The sequence below is a fragment of the Ranitomeya imitator genome, chromosome 2 (genome assembly GCF_032444005.1).
Source record: "Ranitomeya imitator isolate aRanImi1 chromosome 2, aRanImi1.pri, whole genome shotgun sequence".
NCBI lineage: Eukaryota > Metazoa > Chordata > Amphibia > Anura > Dendrobatidae > Ranitomeya > Ranitomeya imitator.
The window spans coordinates 493,087,947-493,111,081 of NC_091283.1; the positions used below are offsets into that span (position 1 = coordinate 493,087,947).

The following is a 23,135-nucleotide window of genomic DNA, read 5'->3' on the forward strand; positions in this document are numbered from 1 at the left end:
GCAAATGTTGCTCGTTGCTGTCCAGCCATCCGAGTGCCTCTTTATCCTCCGTGAAGATGTGCACTTTCCCTTCAGCGACCACTCTCAATTTGGCCGGGTACATCATCGAGTAGGTGACGCCGATCTCCCTCAGCCTCTTCTTGATATGGACAAATTTGGCTCTCTGCTTCTGCACCTCTATAGAGAAGTCCAGAAACATGGAGATCCTGGAGCCATTTATCTACAAATCCAGGTTCTCTCTGTCATGTCTGAGAATGGTGTCTCTGTCACGGTAGTGCAAGACCTTGACTAGCACTTGTCTGGGAGGACGCCCAGGGGGGAGAGGATACGCAGGAACGCGGTGCGCTCTTTCAATAGCATAAATCAGAGATAACTTGTCGGCTTCAATATGGTTTAATAGTCATTTTTCAAAGAACTCTGTTGGCGCCGCGCCAACTGTACTGCTTTTCTCAGGTGCCGGTACATGTCACACTGACAACAAACGAATATTATTTTTGTGTCATCAGTGTGCACGTATGAAGGACATCTTGCGGACCATGCTGCAGGCTACAAACAGACATGTAAACGTATTTTGCTTACAGTGTCTGTGGAAACACACCAATATGTGGGCAGACTCATACATTTGAATGGGTCTATGTGGCCAGGTGTCCCCGGTACATGTGAAAACTATCACCACAGGTACCGGGGATACTAACGTGTGAAGGAGGCCTAAAGATGTTGTCCACTACTTGGACAACCCCTTCTCATTCCATGTGTCCCCCCCTGGAAAATAACACTTATAATCTTATGCCGGTGCCATTCCAGCAGTGTCGGCACTGACTCTCCTGGGGATCACGTGACATTGTTAGGTCACATGATCCATGCGGCCAATCATCGCTGGTTTCTCTGACTGAGAGAAACACATATCTGGAGAAAGTAAAGTGAGAGAGCAGCCGCAGTTCTCACTTCCTACGAATGTATGTGATTTGTCTAAAGGCAGAGAGAGTGAAGTGGCCACTTATTGGCTCCAGGGATTGCGTGACAATGTAATGAGCCCCGGAGAACCAGTGTCAACACCGATGGAACAGCGCTAGAGGTGAGTACAGGTATTTTTTTTTTTTTTTTTTTTAATGTTGGCAAACATGGGGATTCAGAAGAAATTGTCTTGAGTAGTTGACAACCCCTTTAAAAAGGGAGCTATCCCAGATTACAAAAAGGTTGATTTCTTTCAGTAACAGCAACACTCCTTACTATAGGCTGTTTCTGGTACTACAACTGAGCCCATTTGAAGTGAATGGAGCCAAGCTGCAATACTAGACACAATCTATAGTCAGGTGTGGGACTGTTTCTGAAAAAAGGCAGCCTTGTTTTTCTATCCTTGGACAACCCAGGCAACATTACCTTTTTTATTCTGTCCTTTTAGAACTGGGTGTGAGGGGTACACACAAGTTTGTGACTGATTAACAACATACTTGAAATTCAGCTTTCCTTTCTCATGTTTGGGCATGATTAGTACTAATAATTACAGGACCCCCGTTGTACCCACCTTCGATTAGCAATGCGGCTGCTGTTCCGGCCCATGCCTAAACATTTCTCAAGGTGGGGTGCAAAGCGGGAGGCTGCTATACTGCGATTACAGTTGGGGCACACACACTCTTTGCTTTTCCACTGATTATACACCTGGCCAAAGATGTCCACACCCGGTTGGTCTATGATTTCTGCAAAAAAGGAAGAAAAAAAAAGCAGCTGAAATACCGGATTACGTACCGGTAATGCTCTTTTATAGAGCCCACGACAGCACCCACTAGAGAGAGGGGATCCGCCCCTAGGAACAGGAAACCTACAGAGAGATAAAAGGGGCGGCCCCCCCTCGCTCCTCAGTTGTTTTACAGAGAATAGGAGGAACCGCCGCCAGGTTTTAGTTAACAGGTTCGGGTATATCCATATATATACATATTTACAACCTCATACTATATTTTCTAATATTTACACCTCACCAAACAAGCACCATGTGCAACTATATACAGAAAAGGGAGGGATGTGAACGGGTGCTGTCGTGGGCTCTATAAAAGAGCATTACCGGTACGTAATCCGGTATTTTCTATTCGCCACGACAGCACCCACTAGAGAGAATTGCAGAGACTATAGACTGGGTGGGTTTACTGAGTCAAGGACCGATACACCAAAAGTTAGATCAGAAGCAGAGGATAGATCTAATCTATAATGCTTATAGAAGGTATTCGGTGAAGACCAAGTTGCAGCCTTACATATAAGGTCTATTGGCACATTCGCCCTTTCTGCCCAGGAAGTCGACAAGGCTCTTGTAGAGTGTGCTCCCACATGGATTGGAGGATCTTTCCCTCCAGCCTTATACGCCAAGATTATTGCCTCTCTGATCCAGCGAGATAATGTGTTCTTTGTGACTCCGGCACCCTTGGTTTTACCCTGAAAAGACACAAAGAGAGCCCTACTCTTCCTCCAGTCCCTAGTTCTCTCTAAATAGGCTAAGACAGTCCTTTTTACGTCTAGGGTGTGAAGTCTTTCTTCTTCTGGAGTTGAGTGGTTCTCATAAAAGGTAGGTAACTGGATCTCCTGGGATCTATGAAAGGTAGAAGCCACCTTAGGGAGATAACAAGGATCTGTTTTTAAAAGTATCCTATCTGATGTTACCACAAAAAAGGGAGGATCTATAGATAAAGCATGAAGATCACTTACTCTTCTGGCAGAAACTAATGCCACTAATAATACCGTTTTTAAAGAAATATTTTTTAGTGAAGCTGCATGGAGAGGCTCAAAAGGTGATTGAGTCAATGCATTTAGGACTATTGATAGATCCCACTGAGGAACCCGAGGTATGCTAATTGGTCTCGATCTCTCACAGGCTGATATAAACCGGGATATCCATTTATTTCCTGCTACATCAAAATTAAAAAGAGCTCCTAAGGCTGACACCTGCACTTTCAGAGTGCTTACAGAGAGTCCTAATTCCAGACCTTTTTGTAGAAATTCCAATATTGGAAATATAGGAATATCAGCGGAAAGTTGTGTAGTATGGAATTGAAGGAATTTCCTCCAAATTCTGACATAAATCCTGGTAGTTGAGGGTTTCCTACTTTTCATCAGAGTATCTATTAACCCACTAGAAAACCCCCTGAGATTTAGTAACTGCCTTTCAAACTCCATGCAGTTAAATTCATGCCCTTTGCCTGAGGATGAAGGAACGGACCCTGAGAGAGCAGGTCCTTGGATTGAGGCAGAATCCACGGGTCCGACACTGACATCGCCCTCAGCCATGAGAACCATGGCCTTTTGGGCCAGAACGGGGCTATTAATAGAATTCTTGCTCCTTCTTCTCTTATTTTTCTTATTACCAAAGGTAGTAGATTCCATGGAGGAAAAGCATATGCCAGGTCGAAAGTCCAGGGCACTTGGAGGGCATCGAGTATGTCCGGCTTGTCCTCTCTGTTTAGAGAGGCAAACATCCTGACCTGTCGGTTGGCTCTTGTGGCAAACAAGTCTATTTGAGGAATACCCCATTGCGCTGTTATCATTTTGAAAATTTTTCTGTTTAGCATCCATTCCCCTTGATGAAGGGTGTGACGGCTCAGAAAATCGGCATGAAAGTTGTCTGTGCCCCTGATGTGAACTGCTGATAGTGATAGCAGATGACCTTCGGCTAATTCCATGATGTCTGATGCCAGCTGCCTGAGTCTGTCCGACCGCGTACCTCCTTGATGGTTTAAGTAAGCTACTGCCGTGGTGTTGTCGGAGAACACTCTTGTGTGAGAGCCGCTGAGCTGAGGAAGAAAGTGAAGTAGGGAATAATATATCGCCCTCAACTCTTTGACATTTGAAGAACTATCCAGTTCCGAACTAGACCAAAGATCCTGAACCCACTGATCCTTAAAATGTGCCCCCCAGCCTTTAGGACCAGCATCTGTGGTCACTATACTAGAGGGGGAAATTATCCAGAGAACCCCTTTTGAAAGGTTTTTCTGATTTAACCACCACCTAAGGGAGTGTAATACTTCCGTTGTTAGATAAACTGTTCTATCCAGACAGCCTCTATTCTTAATGTCCTCCTCTAATATAAATTTTTGTAGAGGCCTAGTATGAGCCTGTGCCCACTGGACCGCAGGGATACACGATGTCAGAGAACCTAGTAATGACATGCTCTGTCTGAGTGACATACTACGATTTTCTATTGCTAAAGATACCTTATCAACTATTGAGATTTTCTTATCCTCAGGCAGCTTACAAATCTGGTCAGCTGAATCTAGAAGGAGCCCTAGGAATTTCTGACACTTAACCGGCTGAAGTCTAGATTTTTCCCAATTAACCAGCCACCCCAGGGATTGTAAGGAAACCACTACTTCCCGTAACCTCTGCTCACACTGTAGGGGGTCTTTACCCACAATCAATAGGTCATCTAGATATGGAATGACTAAAGTATCTTTTACTCTTAGGAAAGACATAACTTCCAATAGCAATTTTGTGAAAACCCTTGGGGCCATGGATAATCCGAAGGGCATCGCCTTATATTGTAGATGACGAATTTGTCCCTCTATACAGACTGCTACCCGAAGGAACTGCTGGAATAAATGATGTATAGGAATATGATAGTAAGCATCCTTAAGATCCAATACTACCATGTAACAGTTTGGAAATAAATTCTTTATGGCTGAACGAATGGATTCCATTTTGAATGTTTTAGGCCTTATAAAGGAGTTCAGCTTTCTTAAATTAATTATGGTTCTGAAAGAGCCATCCGGCTTATTAATCAGAAACAAGGGAGAATAAAATCCCCTCCCCCTCTGGGAAGATGGGACTTCCACTAGGACTTGTTTGCGTAGGAGGGTTTTAACCTCTGTTTCAAGTGCCTCTTGCTGAGGCCTGGATCTTAAGGTGGTAAGGAGGAAAGAGTCCGGTGGAGTTCTAATAAAGTCTAATGTGAGGCCTGAAGATATTAATTTAATGGCCCAAGTATTTATTGTTATCTCTTCCCATTGTTGCCTAAACTGTTTTAATCTTCCACCCACTGGAGGAATATAATTACTGGAATTTGTCGGCTGGCTTGAATGGACGTTTATTAAACAGGTTTCCTTTTTGTTTAAAATCCTTATTGTTCCATCTGTCTCTGAAGCCTCCCTTCTTTCCGAATGGTGGCTTCCTGAAGGCCCTTCTGTAAGATGGAACAAAGGGATTAGGGAATCCTTTTTTCCTTTCACCTGCCTTCTTGAGTATATCGTCAAGGACTGTTCCAAACAGGTACTCACCCTGACAGGGTATGGCACATAATTTGGATCTAGATTGGGCATCTCCTTTCCAGTTTTTTAGCCATAAAGCCCGCCTAGCCGTGTTGGAGATATTAGCTGTTCTGGCCGCCAGTCGTAGGGAGTCAATAGAGGCATCTGATATAAAGGCAGCCGCACCCTTGATCAAAGGGATAGACGCTCGTAACTTCTCCCTGGATACACCATTTTTAATATTTTGCTCCAGCTGATCCAGCCAGACTAACATTGATCTGCCAGTACATGTGGCTGCAATTGCCGGTTTGAATGCCGTGACACAGGCCTCCCACGATTTTTTAAGGAGCGCATCTGATTTTCGGTCCATGGGATCTGTTAAGGAACCTGCATCTTCCACGGGCAAGGAGAACCGGCGAGATGTAGATGCAACTGCAGCATCGACCTTTGGTATTTTGGTCCATGTACTTAAATCTTCGTCATCAAATGGGTAGCGCCTCTTACAGGGTATTGGTACAAAACCTTTTTGACCTTTACCCCATTCCTTCTTAACGAGGTCCTTTATGGCCTGGTTTATTGGAAACACGTGGCCTTTCCGTTGGGAAAGACCAGCAAACATGATTTCCTGTGGTGTTTGGGGTTCTTTTGACTCCGATACCCCCATCGTATTTCTCACCGATTTAACCAAGTTGTTTATGCCTTCAGTTGGAAAGCAAACAAAGTCTTCTTCCCCTGAAGAATCAGACAGTTGAGAGACCTCAGAGTCGACCTCCCCACTCTCTGCTGACGTGTCAGCTCTAGGTGAGGATACTCTTCTTTTCTTTTTCTCGGTATTAATCGAGGAAGAACCGCCTCCTAACGACTGAAGTTCTTCCCTAATTATGAGCCGTATCTCGTTCATTTTCACCGATTCCTCCTGCCGTAAGGTGTTATCTATACATGCCTGACATAGACTCTTAGTATAGGAGTCAGGCAGGGGTTCGGTACATATAGCACATTGTTTGTGCTTACTCTTTCCCGTCCTTTTTGCCTAAAATAATACAAGCAAAGGAATCAATATATACTTCAGTGAAGTATGCTTACACTCACCCAGCGTATTAATTTTACCGGCTGCGGGGTTGTCTTAGTTTGGGATGTGGAACGGGATGATTTTCTTCCCGATTTATCAGTGGAGTCACTTAACTTAAAGTGTCCACTGCTGTTTTTCCTGGTTTCGCTACTAGGTACTAGTGGCTCTTCCATGGAGTGCACACGGACCTCCTCTTGGGATGACATAATGCACACTGACTGCACTTTCATCCTGACTTTTATAGTGTAGCCACTCCTGCATACATCCCCATCCTGTTTTTTTTCTTTTTTTTTTACTCACAAGTCCGGCATCCAGACGCTGGGATCGCATGGGGGAATCCAATATGGCGGTTCCCCCGGAAATGGTACTCTGACACCGCGACCCCGGAAGTTCAAGCTTCCTTCCATGGGACGCCGACGCTACTGCGCATGCGCCCGCGTCTCTGCAAACCGGAAGCGCTCTCAGCGCTGCTTCCCACCATGTCGCCTCTTACCTCTGGAGGGAACGGAGGGAAGATTCCGCCCAAGGACACCACACCGCTGCTCAGCTCCACTCAGGAGGGCACTACCACAGGTATCCACACTGCGCCGTGCCTTTCATTAGCACTTACCCAACGGTGTCCCAGCAGGGAGACCGTTGGTACCTTCAGGCTTCCCTGTTAGCCGCACCAGATGAGGGGGGAGCCCGCAGGAACATTCCCCCGACACTGTCTACCTGCTCTGGGACCCCTGTCGCTCAGCAGAGTCGATACAGGCGGTAGCCCAGGCAGGTCTTCCTCTTCTTAGCCATAGAGTTTTTCTCTGTGGGTTCCCTTCTAGGAACAGGAAACCAACTGAGGAGCGAGGGGGGGCCGCCCCTTTTATCTCTCTGTAGGTTTCCTGTTCCTAGGGGCGGATCCCCTCTCTCTAGTGGGTGCTGTCGTGGCGAATAGAAAAACAACAATGAAGGCAGAGGCCAGTATATCGGAAGCAGGAGCCAGGAAAAAGGAGTCAATCACGCTGTATAAAAAGCATCAATGGTGTTTACGAAAGGGTTATTCTCATGTTCTTTTACCTGTCTGGTCCAATTATCCCCAGGTCTGCAGGTTAATAAGCTTATGGTGGTATCCGGCCTCAGTATGAAAAGGTGGCACCCAGGAGAAAATGTAACATTATTCTCCAAGGATCAGCTGGCTTTCAGTCATGCTTAGAGTGATCGCAGTCACTGCTCACAGCATAGAGAGCAGCGGGTGTAAGTATAGTCTGACAATGACTGACAGTGCAGAACCGGCTGTCAGTCATTGTCAAGGTATACTTACAGCTGCCGCTGTCCATTCCGAGGGCAGTGACTGCAATCGCTCCGAGTAGGTCTGCATGAGTGAAAGTCGGCAGCTCCGAGGAGAAATATAATATAATATAATAATATGGCTCTTAGAGAAAGGGGGGAAACTAAAGAAAAAAAAAAAAGGTCCCGAAGGGGTTAAATGACAATTTCAGGTAAGATATCAGCGGTCACTGACCTCCTGATTTGTCCTATATAGCACACACTGTATCTACATCCCAACTCCCACTGAGATTGGGGAGCACATTACACAGATGTCCCTTAGGCCATGTTCACACTTTGCGGCGTCCCTCTGCGGGTTCTCCCGCAGCGGATTTGATAAATCTGCAGGGCAAAACCACTGCGGTTCTCCCTGCAGATTTATTGCGGTTTGTTCCGCGGTTTCCGCCTATACTATTGATGCTGCATATGCAGCATCAATAGTAATGTTAAAAATAATAAAAATTGGTTATACTCACCCTCTGATGTCCGGATCTCCTCGACGCTGCACCCGGCGATCCGGTTCCAAAGATGCTGTGCGAGAAGGACCCTTCGTGACGTCACGGTCATGTGACCGCGACGTCACCGCAGGTCCTGGTCGCACAGCAACTCTGACCGGACGGCCGCGTGCAGCGCTGAGAGGTGAGTATAACATGATTTTTTTATTTTTATTCTTTTTTTTACCCCAAATATGGTTCCCGGGGCCTGGAGGAGAGTCTCCTCTCCTCCACCCCGGGTAGGAACCGCACATTAGCCGCTTACTTCCCGCAACGTGGGCACAGCCCCATGCGGGAAGTAAGCGGTTCAATGCATTCCTATGGGTGCAGAATCGCTGCGATTCTGCACAAAGAAGTGACATGCTGCGGGTTTTAAACCGCTGAGTTTCTGCGCGGTTTTTCCCGCAGCATGTGCACAGCGGTTTCCATAGGGTTTACATGTAAATGGAAACGCTATGGAAACTGCTGCGGACCCGCAGCATCAAAATCGTGGCGGTTCCGCGGTAAAAACCGCAAAGTGTGAACCCAGCCTTAAAGGGATGGCATATCGCTAGAAGACACCATCCCTTTACGATTGTGGGGATTCACCCTCTGGGTGAGAAAGAAGAACAATGAATCAGTACTGCAATGCCTTCAGTCTCCCACTGTGTTCATGGTAAATGGGGGGGTTCTGCAGAGATAAAAAATGGTGGAGGTCAGACCCCTGGCAGATCTATAGTGATGTCATACCACAGCATTTCCCTGATGACAGCGCTCCTTCCGTCATACAGGAAACAAAGTTGTACTTTCCAGTTCGGGGACTAAATCTAAAAATATCCGACCGGTTCCCTTTAAAGTCAATCCTTCTTCCGGTTTGTGGCGGCGCGCACGAGACATGATATACACACATAGCAGATTGCTACCTACCAAAATCCTTCATACTTTCAGGGTCTGTTTCATCCAGTAAGAAGTATCCACACTTTACAGCTCTGTGGACCTCAAAACTCAGCCCCAGACACGTATCCTCCACCAGATCCGTGTATATGTCGTGAGCAAGAGCCTAGGAGAGAGCACGGACGGGTGTCACCCAGAAGAACACAGTTGGGAACATTTATTTCTTACTTTAATGAAATGTAATCATTTGTCATAAAACATTCTATATCCTTTGTGTTGCACTGTATTGCTGGCTTCAGGATGAGTTAACTGAGAATCTGTCAGTCAGCTCACTAAGAAGATCTGATGGGAACTTGTCAAGCTAAGCTTTTATCAGTGTTTTTCACAGCTCCTCGGAGACCATTTATGACCGGAGACGTCATCAGTGTTGATTGTGCTGGGGAAAAAATTCCCAAAAGCCAAACCAACAAGCAGCAATTCCCACAGTGATCAATGTAGCAAAAATATAAAATAGGGAAAATGGTGTGCACTCAGGTCAGGGACAGGTGAGGTGCTGGTAAACCGACCATGTGGTCTAATCAATAGTAGAGAAAAATTACCGCACACTCAATACTGGAATAGTGCTTGAAAAAGGTATATGCCAATTTTATTCAAAGAAATAATACAAAAATTGATGGTTGCCACATAGGTAGAGGTAGACAATGAACCCGACGTTTCGACCCTCCTGGGTCTTATTCATGGGGTTACTGGGAAGGCAAAGAAACTGTATAAATAACAGTGTCATATACATGGAGAATGGCATAGCAGTACACGTGAAGTATATATACAAAATAAACTAACCACAGATAAAAAAGAAAGGGGGGGGGGGGGGGGAAGGGGGAGAGACTATATACACAGCAAAATACAAAACAACAAGGTCATATGAAGAGGAACGGCGAGAGAACAACAGTATAAGTACATAGGATCATGGTAACAGTCCATATAAGTATTACCTCTAGTCCTTTGATATGAGCGCATAAAGGTGGCGGTAGTGTGGGAAAAGCAAGAGCTCCCTTACGTACAAGACATGACCTGTCACAGTAACAAGATTATAGGTTATACTCTATACAGGAACAAAATGACTACCTACGCACTCCAAGAGATGAAGGTAGATACCAGACACGTGTTGGACGGATGATATATTATGTGAGTCAGAACAGGTGGTGAGTGGTGGTAATTGGCCTCATAGTATGAAATGGTAGATAATGTACAGTCTATTAGTAGATGCAGGTAAAGGGGAGGCGCAGGTATCCTATACAATGTCAAAGTGGTGACTACATCCATACATAATGATAAATATGTCTGTGTGGACCTTAAACTCTCGATAAGTATATCACTAGAACAATATAGCTACCTGTCAGTATAACCAGTAGGGGCTGCTGTCCCGGGTAAAGAAGGAATGAGCACACGACTGGCCGTAATATGTCCAAAGGGCCTGTAGGTATAGGGTACAGGAGAGAGGGTGCCACAAGTTGTCAAAACAGGAACTGGCAGGCAGAGGGAAAGGGGGGAGTAGTACCGCACTAATACCTGTGTAGAGCCCTGTGTGGGGTGTCAGCGGCGCATCCCGCGCCTAGCTATGCGGTCCTGGAAGGATGCTGCAGGAGTGAGAGTGGATGAGCGAGCCGTCCTGAAGTAGCGCCGGACCGGAAGTCCCGGACCGGAAGTGACGCGGTACGAACCCGCGCATGCGCAGATGGCTACCAGCGCTTGTGTGGGCAAGCACCTGCCCGAGAAAGGGAGTGGATAAGCGCTGATAGTAGCGCTGAAAGGGGCTAAGGGGGTGGCAGCTAAGAGAGCGGTAAAGTGGGACTACTAAAGATGAGAAGGCAGGGTCGGAGGACTCGGGGAATAGTAATATAGCCAGGGAGAAGACCCTAATGGAAGCGCAAAGATGGCCAAATAGGAGAACGAAAAATGAGAGAGGGAAATGTAAGGCCATGTTCACACAGTGCGTTTATTACCGCGGAACCGCGGCGGTTTTGCCGCTGCGGTTCCGCAGCTGTTTTCCATGCAGGGTACAGTACACTGTACCCTATGGAAAACAGGACACACTGTGCACATGGTCCGGAAATTGTAAAAAAAAAGCCGAGCTGAATAGCTCCCGGAAAAAAGAAGGAGCATGTCAATTCTTCTTCCTGAACCGCAGCGGTTCTGCACCCATAGACCTCCATTGTGAGGTCAAAATCGCAGTAAAACCCGCAGATCAAAAATATATCTGCGGGTTTTACTGCGATTTGATGTGCAGAACCGCTGCAGCAGGAAGTGCGGGGGAGCGGGCGGAAGTGCGTGGGCGGAGTGTGGCTGCCCCCCCGTGCTCCGATGCCCCCCCCCGTGCTCCGATGCCCCCCCCCAGTGCTCCGATGCCCCCCCCGTGCCCTAATCTCCCCCCCTTATACTTACCCGGCGTCCCGGTGTCCGTCCGGCCGTCTTCTCCCTGGGCGCCGCCATCTTGCAAAATGGCGGGCGCATGCGCAGTGCGCCCGCCGAATCTGCCGGCCGGCAGATTCGCTCCAAAGTGCATTTTGATCACTGAGATATAACCTATCTCAGTGATCAAAATAAAAAAATAGTAAATGACACCCCCCCCACTTTGTCACCCCCATTGGTAGGGACAATAAAAAAATTAAGAATTTTTTTTTTTTTTTTTTTCACTAAGGTTAGAATAGGGTTAGGGTTAGGGGTAGGGTTAGGGGTAGGGTTAGGGGTAGGGTTAGGGTTAGGGGTAGGGTTAGGGGTAGGGTTAGGGGTAGGGTTAGGGGTAGGGTTAGGGGTAGGGTTAGGGGTAGGGTTAGGGGTAGGGTTAGGGTATTTTCAGCCATTTTAGCCCTAAAAAGCTTCCTAGGAAACACACAGTAAAAAAAGGATAAAAAAACGCATCAAAAAACGCATCAAAAAACGCATCAAAAAAGGACAAAAAAAGGACCTGCGTTTTCTGCCAAGAGCTGCAGTTTTTTTAAAAAACTGTCCTGAAAAAAAAAAGGATGGAAATCCTGAACGTGTGAACATACCCTAAGAATATGTAGAATGCAGGATGTACACATATGGCTCAATAAAGAAAAAGCTGGAAAAAATAAAATAAACAAAAGGCAGAAAATAATAAATGTAAAAAAATGAAAAAATATACAATAAAGTAGAAAAATGAAAAGAATAAATGAAGAAAATGTGAAAAAAATGCAAAATGAAAAAAATGAATGAAATTAATGAAAAAGATGAAAAATTAAAAAAATATTAAAAAAATGAAAAAACGGAAATGATATTCTGGAAAAGGAAAATGAAATAAATAATGGAAAATAAAAATAAAGATAAAAAAGGAAAAATAGAAGTTAAAATTAAAAAAAAAAATAGTAAAAAATAAAAAAGTTAGAGTTACAAGTATAGTGGCCACGAATCGGATAGGTTTTACCTGTCCTGGGGTGTGTTACACTGTCTGGAAATGTCCCTGAGCGGTGTGGAGTCAATGTAGTCTGAGTCGTGGTGGGGCGTAGACTACCTATGTCGGCCCGGACCAATTTGTCTCTGATGTTGGGGGCCCCAACATCAGAGACAAATTGGTCCGCTCAGGGACATTTCCATGCCTTAACTGTGCCTCATGCTCGAATGTGATTAAGTCAGACAGTGTAACACACCCCAGGACAGGTAAAACCTATCCGATTCGTGGCCACTATACTTGTAACTCTAACTTTGTCGTCTACGTCATTAAGTGCCCATGTGGCCTTCTATATGTGGGAGAAACAACCCAGCATGTGAAGGATCGTATAGCCAGCCACAAGTCTACCATTCACTGCAGTAAAACATGGCTACCAATCCCTGAGCACTTCATCAAATACAGACATACGGTGGCGCAACTTAAGTATCAGGTCATTGAACAGGTCCCCCGGCCTAGGAGAGGGGGTAACCACATTAGGCAACTTAAGATGCGTGAGACCTACTGGATACACAAACTTGAGACCCTCAGTCCCAAGGGTCTCAACAGGGATATTGATTGGTTACTATAATGCCTCACTAATCATTTTACCTTTTTACTTTCCAGACACGTTGAGTCTACCTCTTATTAGGTGAGTCGTCCGGCCTCATTACGATTTTTTATTTTATCATTATTTTTTTTATTTTTTACTTTTTTATTTTTTACTATTTTTTTTTTTTAATTTTAACTTCTATTTTTCCTTTTTTATCTTTATTTTTATTTTCCATTATTTATTTCATTTTCCTTTTCCAGAATATCATTTCCGTTTTTTCATTTTTTTAATATTTTTTTAATTTTTCATCTTTTTCATTAATTTCATTCATTTTTTTCATTTTGCATTTTTTTCACATTTTCTTCATTTATTCTTTTCATTTTTCTACTTTATTGTATATTTTTTCATTTTTTTACATTTATTATTTTCTGCCTTTTGTTTATTTTTTCCAGCTTTTTCTTTATTGAGCCATATGTGTACATCCTGCATTCTACATATTCTTACATTTCCCTCTCTCATTCCGTTCTCCTATTTGGCCATCTTTGCGCTTCCATTAGGGTCTTCTCCCTGGCTATATTACTATTCCCCGAGTCCTCCGACCCTGCCTTCTCATCTTTAGTAGTCCCACTTTACCGCTCTCTTAGCTGCCACCCCCTTAGCCCCTTTCAGCGCTACTATCAGCGCTTATCCACTCCCTTTCTCGGGCAGGTGCTTGCCCACACAAGCGCTGGTAGCCATCTGCGCATGCGCGGGTTCGTACCGCGTCACTTCCGGTCCGGGACTTCCGGTCCGGCGCTACTTCAGGACGGCTCGCTCATCCACTCTCACTCCTGCAGCATCCTTCCAGGACCGCATAGCTAGGCGCGGGATGCGCCGCTGACACCCCACACAGGGCTCTACACAGGTATTAGTGCGGTACTACTCCCCCCTTTCCCTCTGCCTGCCAGTTCCTGTTTTGACAACTTGTGGCACCCTCTCTCCTGTACCCTATACCTACAGGCCCTTTGGACATATTACGGCCAGTCGTGTGCTCATTCCTTCTTTACCCGGGACAGCAGCCCCTACTGGTTATACTGACAGGTAGCTATATTGTTCTAGTGATATACTTATCGAGAGTTTAAGGTCCACACAGACATATTTATCATTATGTATGGATGTAGTCACCACTTTGACATTGTATAGGATACCTGCGCCTCCCCTTTACCTGCATCTACTAATAGACTGTACATTATCTACCATTTCATACTATGAGACCAATTACCACCACTCACCACCTGTTCTGACTCACATAATATATCATCCGTCCAACACGTGTCTGGTATCTACCTTCATCTCTTGGAGTGCGTAGGTAGTCATTTTGTTCCTGTATAGAGTATAACCTATAATCTTGTTACTGTGACAGGTCATGTCTTGTACGTAAGGGAGCTCTTGCTTTTCCCACACTACCGCCACCTTTATGCGCTCATATCAAAGGACTAGAGGTAATACTTATATGGACTGTTACCATGATCCTATGTACTTATACTGTTGTTCTCTCGCCGTTCCTCTTCATATGACCTTGTTGTTTTGTATTTTGCTGTGTATATAGTCTCTCCCCCTTTACCCCCCCCTTCTTTTTTATCTGTGGTTAGTTTATTTTGTATATATACTTCACGTGTACTGCTATGCCGTTCTCCATGTATATGACACTGTTATTTATACAGTTTCTTTGCCTTCCCAGTAACCCCATGAATAAGACCCGGGAGGGTCGAAACGTCGGGTTCATTGTCTACCTCTACCTATGTGGTAACCATCAATTTTTGTATTATTTCTTTGAATAAAATTGGCATATACCTTTTTCAAGCACTATTCCAGTATTGAGTGTGCGGTAATTTTTCTCTACTAGCAAAAATATAAAGGCAGCTTTATTTTATGGGTAGCGACTAGTGATAAGCACAGGTGCTGGTAATGTGAGTTTGCACAGAGTATCGCGGGTGCTCGAGCGACGTGCTTGAGCCCCTGTGGACACGTTAGCCACAAAACATGCAGAGGTTGCCTGATATACATGGGAAATCCCCGCGCTTTGTGGCGGTCTAACAGCTGCGATAACTGATGTAGATAATTGAGGATTTTTTTTTTTTTTCTTTTTAACAATAGGAGTTGTAATGTTTTTTGGTGCAATTTTAGGCCACGTGCACAAGTTCAGTATTTGGTCAGCATTTTACCTCAGTATTTGTAAGGCCACAGTCATACGTTCAGCATTTTACCTCAGTATTTGTAAGGCCACAGTCATACGTTCAGCATTTTTACTCAGTATTTGTAAGGCCAAAGTCACACGTTCAGCATTTGGTCAGCATTTTACCTCAGTATTTGTAAGGCCACAGTCACACGTTCAGCATTTTACCTCAGTATTTGTAAGGCCACAGTCACACGTTCAGCATTTTAACTCAGTATTTGTAAGGCCACGGTCACAAGTTCAGCATTTGGTCAGCATTTTACCTCAGTATTTGTAAGGCCACAGTCACACGTTCAGCATTTTACCTCAGTATTTGTAAGGCCACAGTCACACGTTCAGCATTTTACCTCAGTATTTGTAAGGCCACGGTCACAAGTTCAGCATTTGGTCAGCATTTTACCTCAGTATTTGTAAGGCCACAGTCATACATTCAGCATTTTATCTCAGTATTTGTAAGGCCACAGTCACATGTTCAGCATTTTACCTCAGTATTTGTAAGGCCACAGTCATACATTCAGCATTTTACCTCAGTATTTGTAAGGCCACAGTCATACATTCAGCATTTTACCTCAGTATTTGTAAGGCCACAGTCACACGTTCAGCATTTGGTCAGCATTTTACCTCAGTATTTGTAAGGCCACAGTCACACATTCAGCATTTTATCTCAGTATTTGTAAGGCCACAGTCACATGTTCAGCATTTGGTCAGCATTTTACCTCAGTATTTGTAAGGCCACAGTCACACGTTCAGCATTTTGTCTCAGTATTTGTAAGGCCACGGTCACAAGTTCAGCATTTGGTCAGCATTTTACCTCAGTATTTGTAAGGCCACAGTCATACGTTCAGCATTTGGTCAGCATTTTACCTCAGTATTTGTAAGGCCACAGTCACACGTTCAGCATTTGGTCAGCATTTTACCTCAGTATTTGTAAGGCCACAGTCACACATTCAGCATTTTATCTCAGTATTTGTAAGGCCACAGTCACACGTTCAGCATTTTACCTCAGTATTTGTAAGGCCACAGTCACACGTTCAGCATTTGGTCAGCATTTTACCTCAGTATTTGTAAGGCCACAGTCGCACGTTCAGCATTTTACCTCAGTATTTGTAAGGCCACAGTCACACGTTCAGCATTTTAACTCAGTATTTGTAAGGCCACAGTCACACGTTCAGCATTTTACCTCAGTATTTGTAAGGCCACAGTCACACGTTCAGCATTTGGTCAGCATTTTACCTCAGTATTTGTAAGGCCACAGTCGCACGTTCAGCATTTTACCTCAGTATTTGTAAGGCCACAGTCACACGTTCAGCATTTTAACTCAGTATTTGTAAGGCCACAGTCACACGTTCAGCATTTGGTCAGCATTTTATCTCAGTATTTGTAAGGCCACGGTCACATGTTCAGCATTTTAACTCAGTATTTGTAAGGCCACTGTTATGATCTGGTGGCCTTGGAGCAGCATGAGAAGTACTCTGGAGAAGGTGGTCCCTGTACTGACCGCTAACCCTGAACCTAGCAGCGCAACTAAAAGCAGCCGTGGGGGGCACCTAACACTCCCTAGACCCCTCGGCACAGCCTAAGATCTAACTACCCCTAAAGACAGAAACAGGAAACCTATCTTGCCTCAGAGAAAATCCCCAAAGGATAGATATCCCCCCACAAATATTGACTGTGAGAGGAGAGGGAAATAACATACGTAGAAATGAAATCAGAATTTAGCATAGGAGGCCATACTAGCTAAAAAGAAAGAATAGAACAGAGTACTATGCGGTCAGTATTAAAACACTAGAAAATATCCACCGCAGAAAATACGGATCACCACATCTGACTAAAGACATGGGGGGTATATCTGCATCTCCAGAGAAATAGCTAGGTTGCAAAAAATCCTTCACAGACTAAGCTGGACAAAACAAAAACATGAAAATGCACAGAACTATAAGGTCCACAGCAGGTGGACAGCAAAAACAAAGCCAGGACTTATCTTTGTAGAAAAACACAGCAAACTGGAGAGACCAGCAGGGAAGTGAATCCTTCAAGAACAATGGACAACTGGCACTGACTAAAGGATCCAGCAAAGCTATATACCCCAGTCCGTCCTGCAATTAGTAGATACACCTGTCCACTCCTGCAGTCCAGACACAACTGCATTACCCTCTACAACCACCGGAGGGAGCCCAAAAGCTGAATTCACAACAGGCCACGGTCACAAGTTCAGCATTTGGTCAGCATTTTACCTCAGTATTTGTAAGGCCACAGTCATACGTTCAGCATTTTACCTCAGTATTTGTAAGGCCACAGTCATACGTTCAGCATTTTTACTCAGTATTTGTAAGGCCAAAGTCACACGTTCAGCATTTTACCTCAGTATTTGTAAGGCCACAGTCACACGTTCAGCATTTTACCTCAGTATTTGTAAGGCCACAGTCACACGTTCAGCATTTTAACTCAGTATTTGTAAGGCCACGGTCACAAGTTCAGCATTTGGTCAGCATTTTACCTCAGTATTTGTAAGGCCACAGTCACACGTTCAGCATTTTACCTCAGTATTTGTAAGGCCACAGTCACACGTTCAGCATTTTACCTCAGTATTTGTAAGGCCACGGTCACAAGTTCAGCATTTGGTCAGCATTTTACCTCAGTATTTGTAAGGCCACAGTCATACATTCAGCATTTTATCTCAGTATTTGTAAGGCCACAGTCACATGTTCAGCATTTTACCTCAGTATTTGTAAGGCCACAGTCACACGTTCAGCATTTGGTCAGCATTTTACCTCAGTATTTGTAAGGCCACAGTCACACGTTCAGCATTTGGTCAGCATTTTACCTCAGTATTTGTAAGGCCACAGTCACACATTCAGCATTTTATCTCAGTATTTGTAAGGCCACAGTCACATGTTCAGCATTTGGTCAGCATTTTACCTCAGTATTTGTAAGGCCACAGTCACACGTTCAGCATTTTATCTCAGTATTTGTAAGGCCATGGTCACAAGTTCAGCATTTGGTCAGCATTTTACCTCAGTATTTGTAAGGCCACAGTCATACGTTCAGCATTTGGTCAGCATTTTACCTCAGTATTTGTAAGGCCACAGTCATACGTTCAGCATTTTAACTCAGTATTTGTAAGGCCACGGTCACAAGTTCAGCATTTGGTCAGCATTTTACCTCAGTATTTGTAAGGCCACAGTCATACGTTCAGCATTTTAACTCAGTATTTGTAAGGCCACGGTCACAAGTTCAGCATTTGGTCAGCATTTTACCTCAGTATTTGTAAGGCCACAGTCACACATTCAGCATTTGGTCAGCATTTTACCTCAGTATTTGTAAGGCCACAGTCATACATTCAGCATTTTAACTCAGTGTTTGTAAGGCCACGGTCACAAGTTCAGCATTTGGTCAGCATTTTACCTCAGTATTTGTAAGGCCATAGTCATACGTTCAGCATTTTAACTCAGTATTTGTAAGGCCACGGTCCCAAGTTCAGCATTTGGTCAGCATTTTACCTCAGTATTTGTAAGGACACGGTCACACGTTCAGCATTTTACCTGAGTATTTGTAAGGCCACAGTCACACGTTCAGCATTTTAACTCAGTATTTGTAAGGCCACGGTCACAAGTTCAGCATTTGGTCAGCATTTTACCTCAGTATTTGTAAGGCCACAGTCACACGTTCAGCATTTGGTCAGCATTTTATCTCAGTATTTGTAAGGCCACAGTCACATGTTCAGCATTTTACCTCAGTATTTGTAAGGCCACAGTCACACGTTCAGTATTTGGTCAGCATTTTACCTCAGTATTTGTAAGGCCACAGTCACACGTTCAGCATTTGGTCAGCATTTTACCCCAGTATTTGTAAGGCCACAGTCATACATTCAGCATTTTACCTCAGTATTTGTAAGGCCACGGTCACACGTTCAGCATTTGGTCAGCATTTTACCCCAGTATTTGTAAGGCCACGGTCACACGTTCAGCATTTTACCTCAGTATTTGTAAGGACACGGTCACACGTTCAGCATTTTACCTCAGTATTTGTAAGGCCACAGTCACACGTTCAGCATTTTACCTCAGTATTTGTAAGGCCACGGTCACACGTTCAGCATTTGGTCAGCATTTTACCCCAGTATTTGTAAGGCCAAGGTCACACATTCAGCATTTTACCTCAGTATTTGTAAGGCCACGGTCACACGTTCAGCATTTGGTCAGCATTTTACCTCAGTATTTGTAAGGCCACGGTCACACGTTCAGCATTTGGTCAGCATTTTACCTCAGTATTTGTAAGGCCATGATCACACGTTCAGTATTTGGTCAGTTTTTACCTCAGTATGTGTAAGCCAAAACCAGGAGTGGGTGATAAATACAGAAGCGGTGATGTGTTTCTATTATACTTTTCCTCTGATTGTTCTACTCCTGGCTTTGGCTTACGTGTGACTGTGGCCTTACAAATACTGAGGTAAGATACTGACCAGAGATTGACCATACGAACGTGGCCTTAGAGTGTATAGAATTACTAATTTTTTTATTATTATTTTTTTGAGGGGGTGGGGGTGTGGTAGAGGCAAATCTACCATTTTTTTTTTTTTTTAGCGCAGAAGTGATCACTTATCTTTGATCTCTGAGTTGTGAGGAAGGCAAAGTGTCAAACTTGTATAAATATCTTTTAGGAAAAGCAATGTAAAACAATTATATTTTTTTTAAGAAACTTTATATTTTATCTTACTTTCATTTTTTGTCCCAATAGGAAGCAGCCATTGTTTAAGCACTTGTATAACGCTTTGGAATATACTGCATTATACACTGCAGGACTGTTGTTAGGCTCATGGTTGCCATGGTAATCCATTGGCACTTTGTGATCACATCGCAGAAGGGCTGTCGGAGGGAGCGTCCTCCCTCTGTCAAACAGCTTGAGGTCTCATTCAGACATGCGTGTTATATCCGTTTTATCACGGATACAACACGTACCTATTATAATCTATGGTGCTTTTCACATGTCTGTGTTTTTTCCAGTATCACAAATGGAAAGGGCCAAAACGAGTCTATGGGTCAGTGAAAAATACGTAGAGCACATGGATGACATCCATGTGATGTCTGTATTCAAAATTCGAATGTATAGGAGAAGCTTTGTAATTTATTAATTGATTTATCCATCCATGAAAATCATGGATGACAAAAATGGACACACTAGCCAAACACTGATGGTAAAAAGGGACACACTGACCAAACACTGATGACACCGGCACAGTTTTTTCACGTGTGTGTTTAAACACATATGATTGAAGTCTAGATGTGTTTGCTGCTATTCATCGTGGCTTTTTACGGGTTAAACTGTCGGCATTAGCAATATCTCCAGCAGTGGCGGCCGGAGCCTGTCCGTGTATTACAGTCAGGCATCAGCTGCGATCTCATGAGAACAGTGGGCAATACTTACAATGATTGATATATCCCTTAGGATGCGGGAAAAAGCACCCAATCATAACAGATATAGCAGACGATTTACATTAAGGGGTTAAAGGCACGCTGCCATGATTCAAGCCTTGAGTGCCAGAAACATTTCTAATCTTGTTGATGGACTGTGTCTGGTATTGCAGCTCATCCTCATTAAAAGGAATGGCACTAAGCTGCAATCCTAGATGCAGCCTACTGATAAGAATGGCGCCACTTCTGGTAGGAAAATATAATGCTGATCTGTATTTCTAATCCTGGACAACCTCTGGAACATCTTGATTTTTTTCCCCCAATTGATGGAGTGCTGCGATTAGTAGCCCTATGGCAACATTCACAGCATAAATGTTATGTATAACTAGCGTCTACACAGACAGCTACAAGACTCCATGGGTTGACACTTGGTCAGTATAGGTCAATACACAGCTAAAAGGAGAAAAAAAAAAAAGATGGAGTAAGGTGCTGGACTATGCATGAGGTCTTCTAAAAGGTATCTAGAAAACCATGTGTGATGGATGCCACTGTGCCCCATCTGTATAACGTTTACGCCCCCCAAAAAAGAAGAGATTGCACATGTGACGAGAACTAAATTCTCGCTCATTGTTAGAATGGTTCTTCACTTCTTAGTTGTGTCTGGGAAAGATGAGTGACAAGCATAGGGGGCGTCACACTGCTTTCTAAGAAGCCTGTAAGGCAATCATGTGCGGGTTCTCTATTACAGTATATATAATGTAGTTTTCATGTTTTTTCCTAGCTCCCCAAGTACTCATGGGTGCTAGGCTCTGTCTACCTACTGAGTCTTCTGTATGAGGTATATCCTGATGACTTACACCCCCCACAAAAGGATCAGACACGTGGCACTGTATTGGCAAGCAGTGGCATAAGTCACCCATAAGGTCCTGTTGTCAGTCTAAAAAATTAACAGGACATGAAGGACAATTTTTGGGCATAAGTAACACCAGAGCTTGCCGAGCCTCCCCCTGATCTGCGCCCTCCTCACCTCCAGTTTACTGTTATCCAGGCCAGACAGAGACATGTCTTCCATTCTCATTTGCGTCCAGTATTTGGCGGATGATGATGCCCGGCCGGGCAGAAGACGGGCAGCCGCTGCCCCCGATCTGTAGCACAGAGAAGACACAAAATGTATAAAAGCTGATAAATAACCACACAAGGGGGCTTCGTATAGGAGAGGTGTCCAATATAAAGCGGTGCAGACACCATCATGAAGGGCAGCGTGTTTGGCACAGCAGGGCTGGCGCCATTAGGAATACATCTGGACTTTAACTACTAAGAGTTGCGTTTGCCCAATGTCGGATCGGAGCCTGAAAACTGAGATCGCATCATGTGACTCAGATGGCGATACCAACCAATCACATAAAGGGAGAAAATCATTGCCTGTCTGGGGACTACCGATCCCAGCAAGCATTCACCATCAGGTGCTGGGCATTGCAGTTCACCTGCTGCCTGTGTAAATGACTCAGGCCTATGGCTGCTGGCTGGATGCCATGCTGCGCTGCCCCCCATGCCCCAGTGCTGCCAGTGTACAGAGAAGCAGCTCCACAGCAGGGCATTGCACAATACACACTGCTGGGCAGCACAGCACTCACTGCTCACACACACACCAGGCTGCGGGGCACATGTGCACACGAGCAGCTGACGTCCATGTATAGGGCGCGCCGCCGGCACACACTTCATTATTCTTACCCCGCATTACCCCCGTCTGCCGCTTCTGTCCGGTCTCCTCAGCACCTAATAGCACCAACCGCCATTTTACCTTGCCAGGCGGACTCAATCACCGGCTGAGAAGATCGAGCCAGAAGCCACGCCCATCTGGGCGTGTCCGTAAATACGGCATCAACAGCCATGCTCGGCGATCCATCCACTACGGGAGGAAATTGCAGCACTAGGGAGAAAGTGAGCCAACCAATCACACGGCGGGGCTGGTTAGGCTGCAGCCAGTAGGAGCCAGAGGGGGGCGTGGTGAGAGCTTGTTGTCATGGGAACTGGGCAGTAACGCTCAGGCAGTGCGGCGCTGGCTCGTGTGAGTGCAGCGTGTTCATGATCTCCCCTTTAAATGTCTGCCCAGTGGTCCCACTTATATATTGTCTAGTTGTTCCCTCACTTTGTTCCCATTTCCCATTTAAATGTCTAACCCCCCAGTCAATAAAAGCCCACGAGCAGATGTGTCAGTTCTGACCGTTGTCTCTGCTGTGTTTCTGGGAAAGGTGGGTGACCATGAGTGTGAGCAGTATCAGAGGTGGTCACCGCTTTCCCAGAACCTCCCCACACTATTACTAATAGGCGATTCATTCCTGGGATACGGTTTTCCATATAAGCATGTAATGGGACTGATAGCAGTAATTTGTCTTTTATTCACCAATAAAAGGGATGTGTGAATGTGACCTTAAAGGGATGTTCTCCGAATCCCAATTATCCAGCAATTCAAGAATCTGATCACTGGGGTCTCACTAGTTGGGGTCCTGTGTCCCTGAAATGTTACACATAGCTAGGAAACCGGAAGATG

General features: G+C 44.7%; 1 protein-coding gene across 4 annotated transcripts in view; it reads right to left on the bottom strand.

Moving 5' to 3' along the window:
• The window catches only part of ATXN7L3 (ataxin 7 like 3), a 51,926-nt gene extending 29,480 nt beyond the window's left edge, over nucleotides 1–22,446 (bottom strand). For all 4 annotated transcript variants that reach the window (XM_069751483.1, XM_069751481.1, XM_069751484.1 and 1 more), the window contains exons 1-4: nucleotides 22,316–22,446; nucleotides 21,612–21,729; nucleotides 8,997–9,129; nucleotides 1,526–1,697 (exon numbers count right to left, since the gene is read on the bottom strand). In XM_069751483.1, coding sequence (XP_069607584.1) covers nucleotides 1,526–1,697; nucleotides 8,997–9,129; nucleotides 21,612–21,662 — 356 coding nt within the window. In that variant the 5' untranslated portion in view covers nucleotides 21,663–21,729; nucleotides 22,316–22,446. The remainder of the gene's footprint in view (nucleotides 1–1,525; nucleotides 1,698–8,996; nucleotides 9,130–21,611; nucleotides 21,730–22,315) is intronic.
• Between the last annotated feature and the right edge of the window lie 689 nt (nucleotides 22,447–23,135).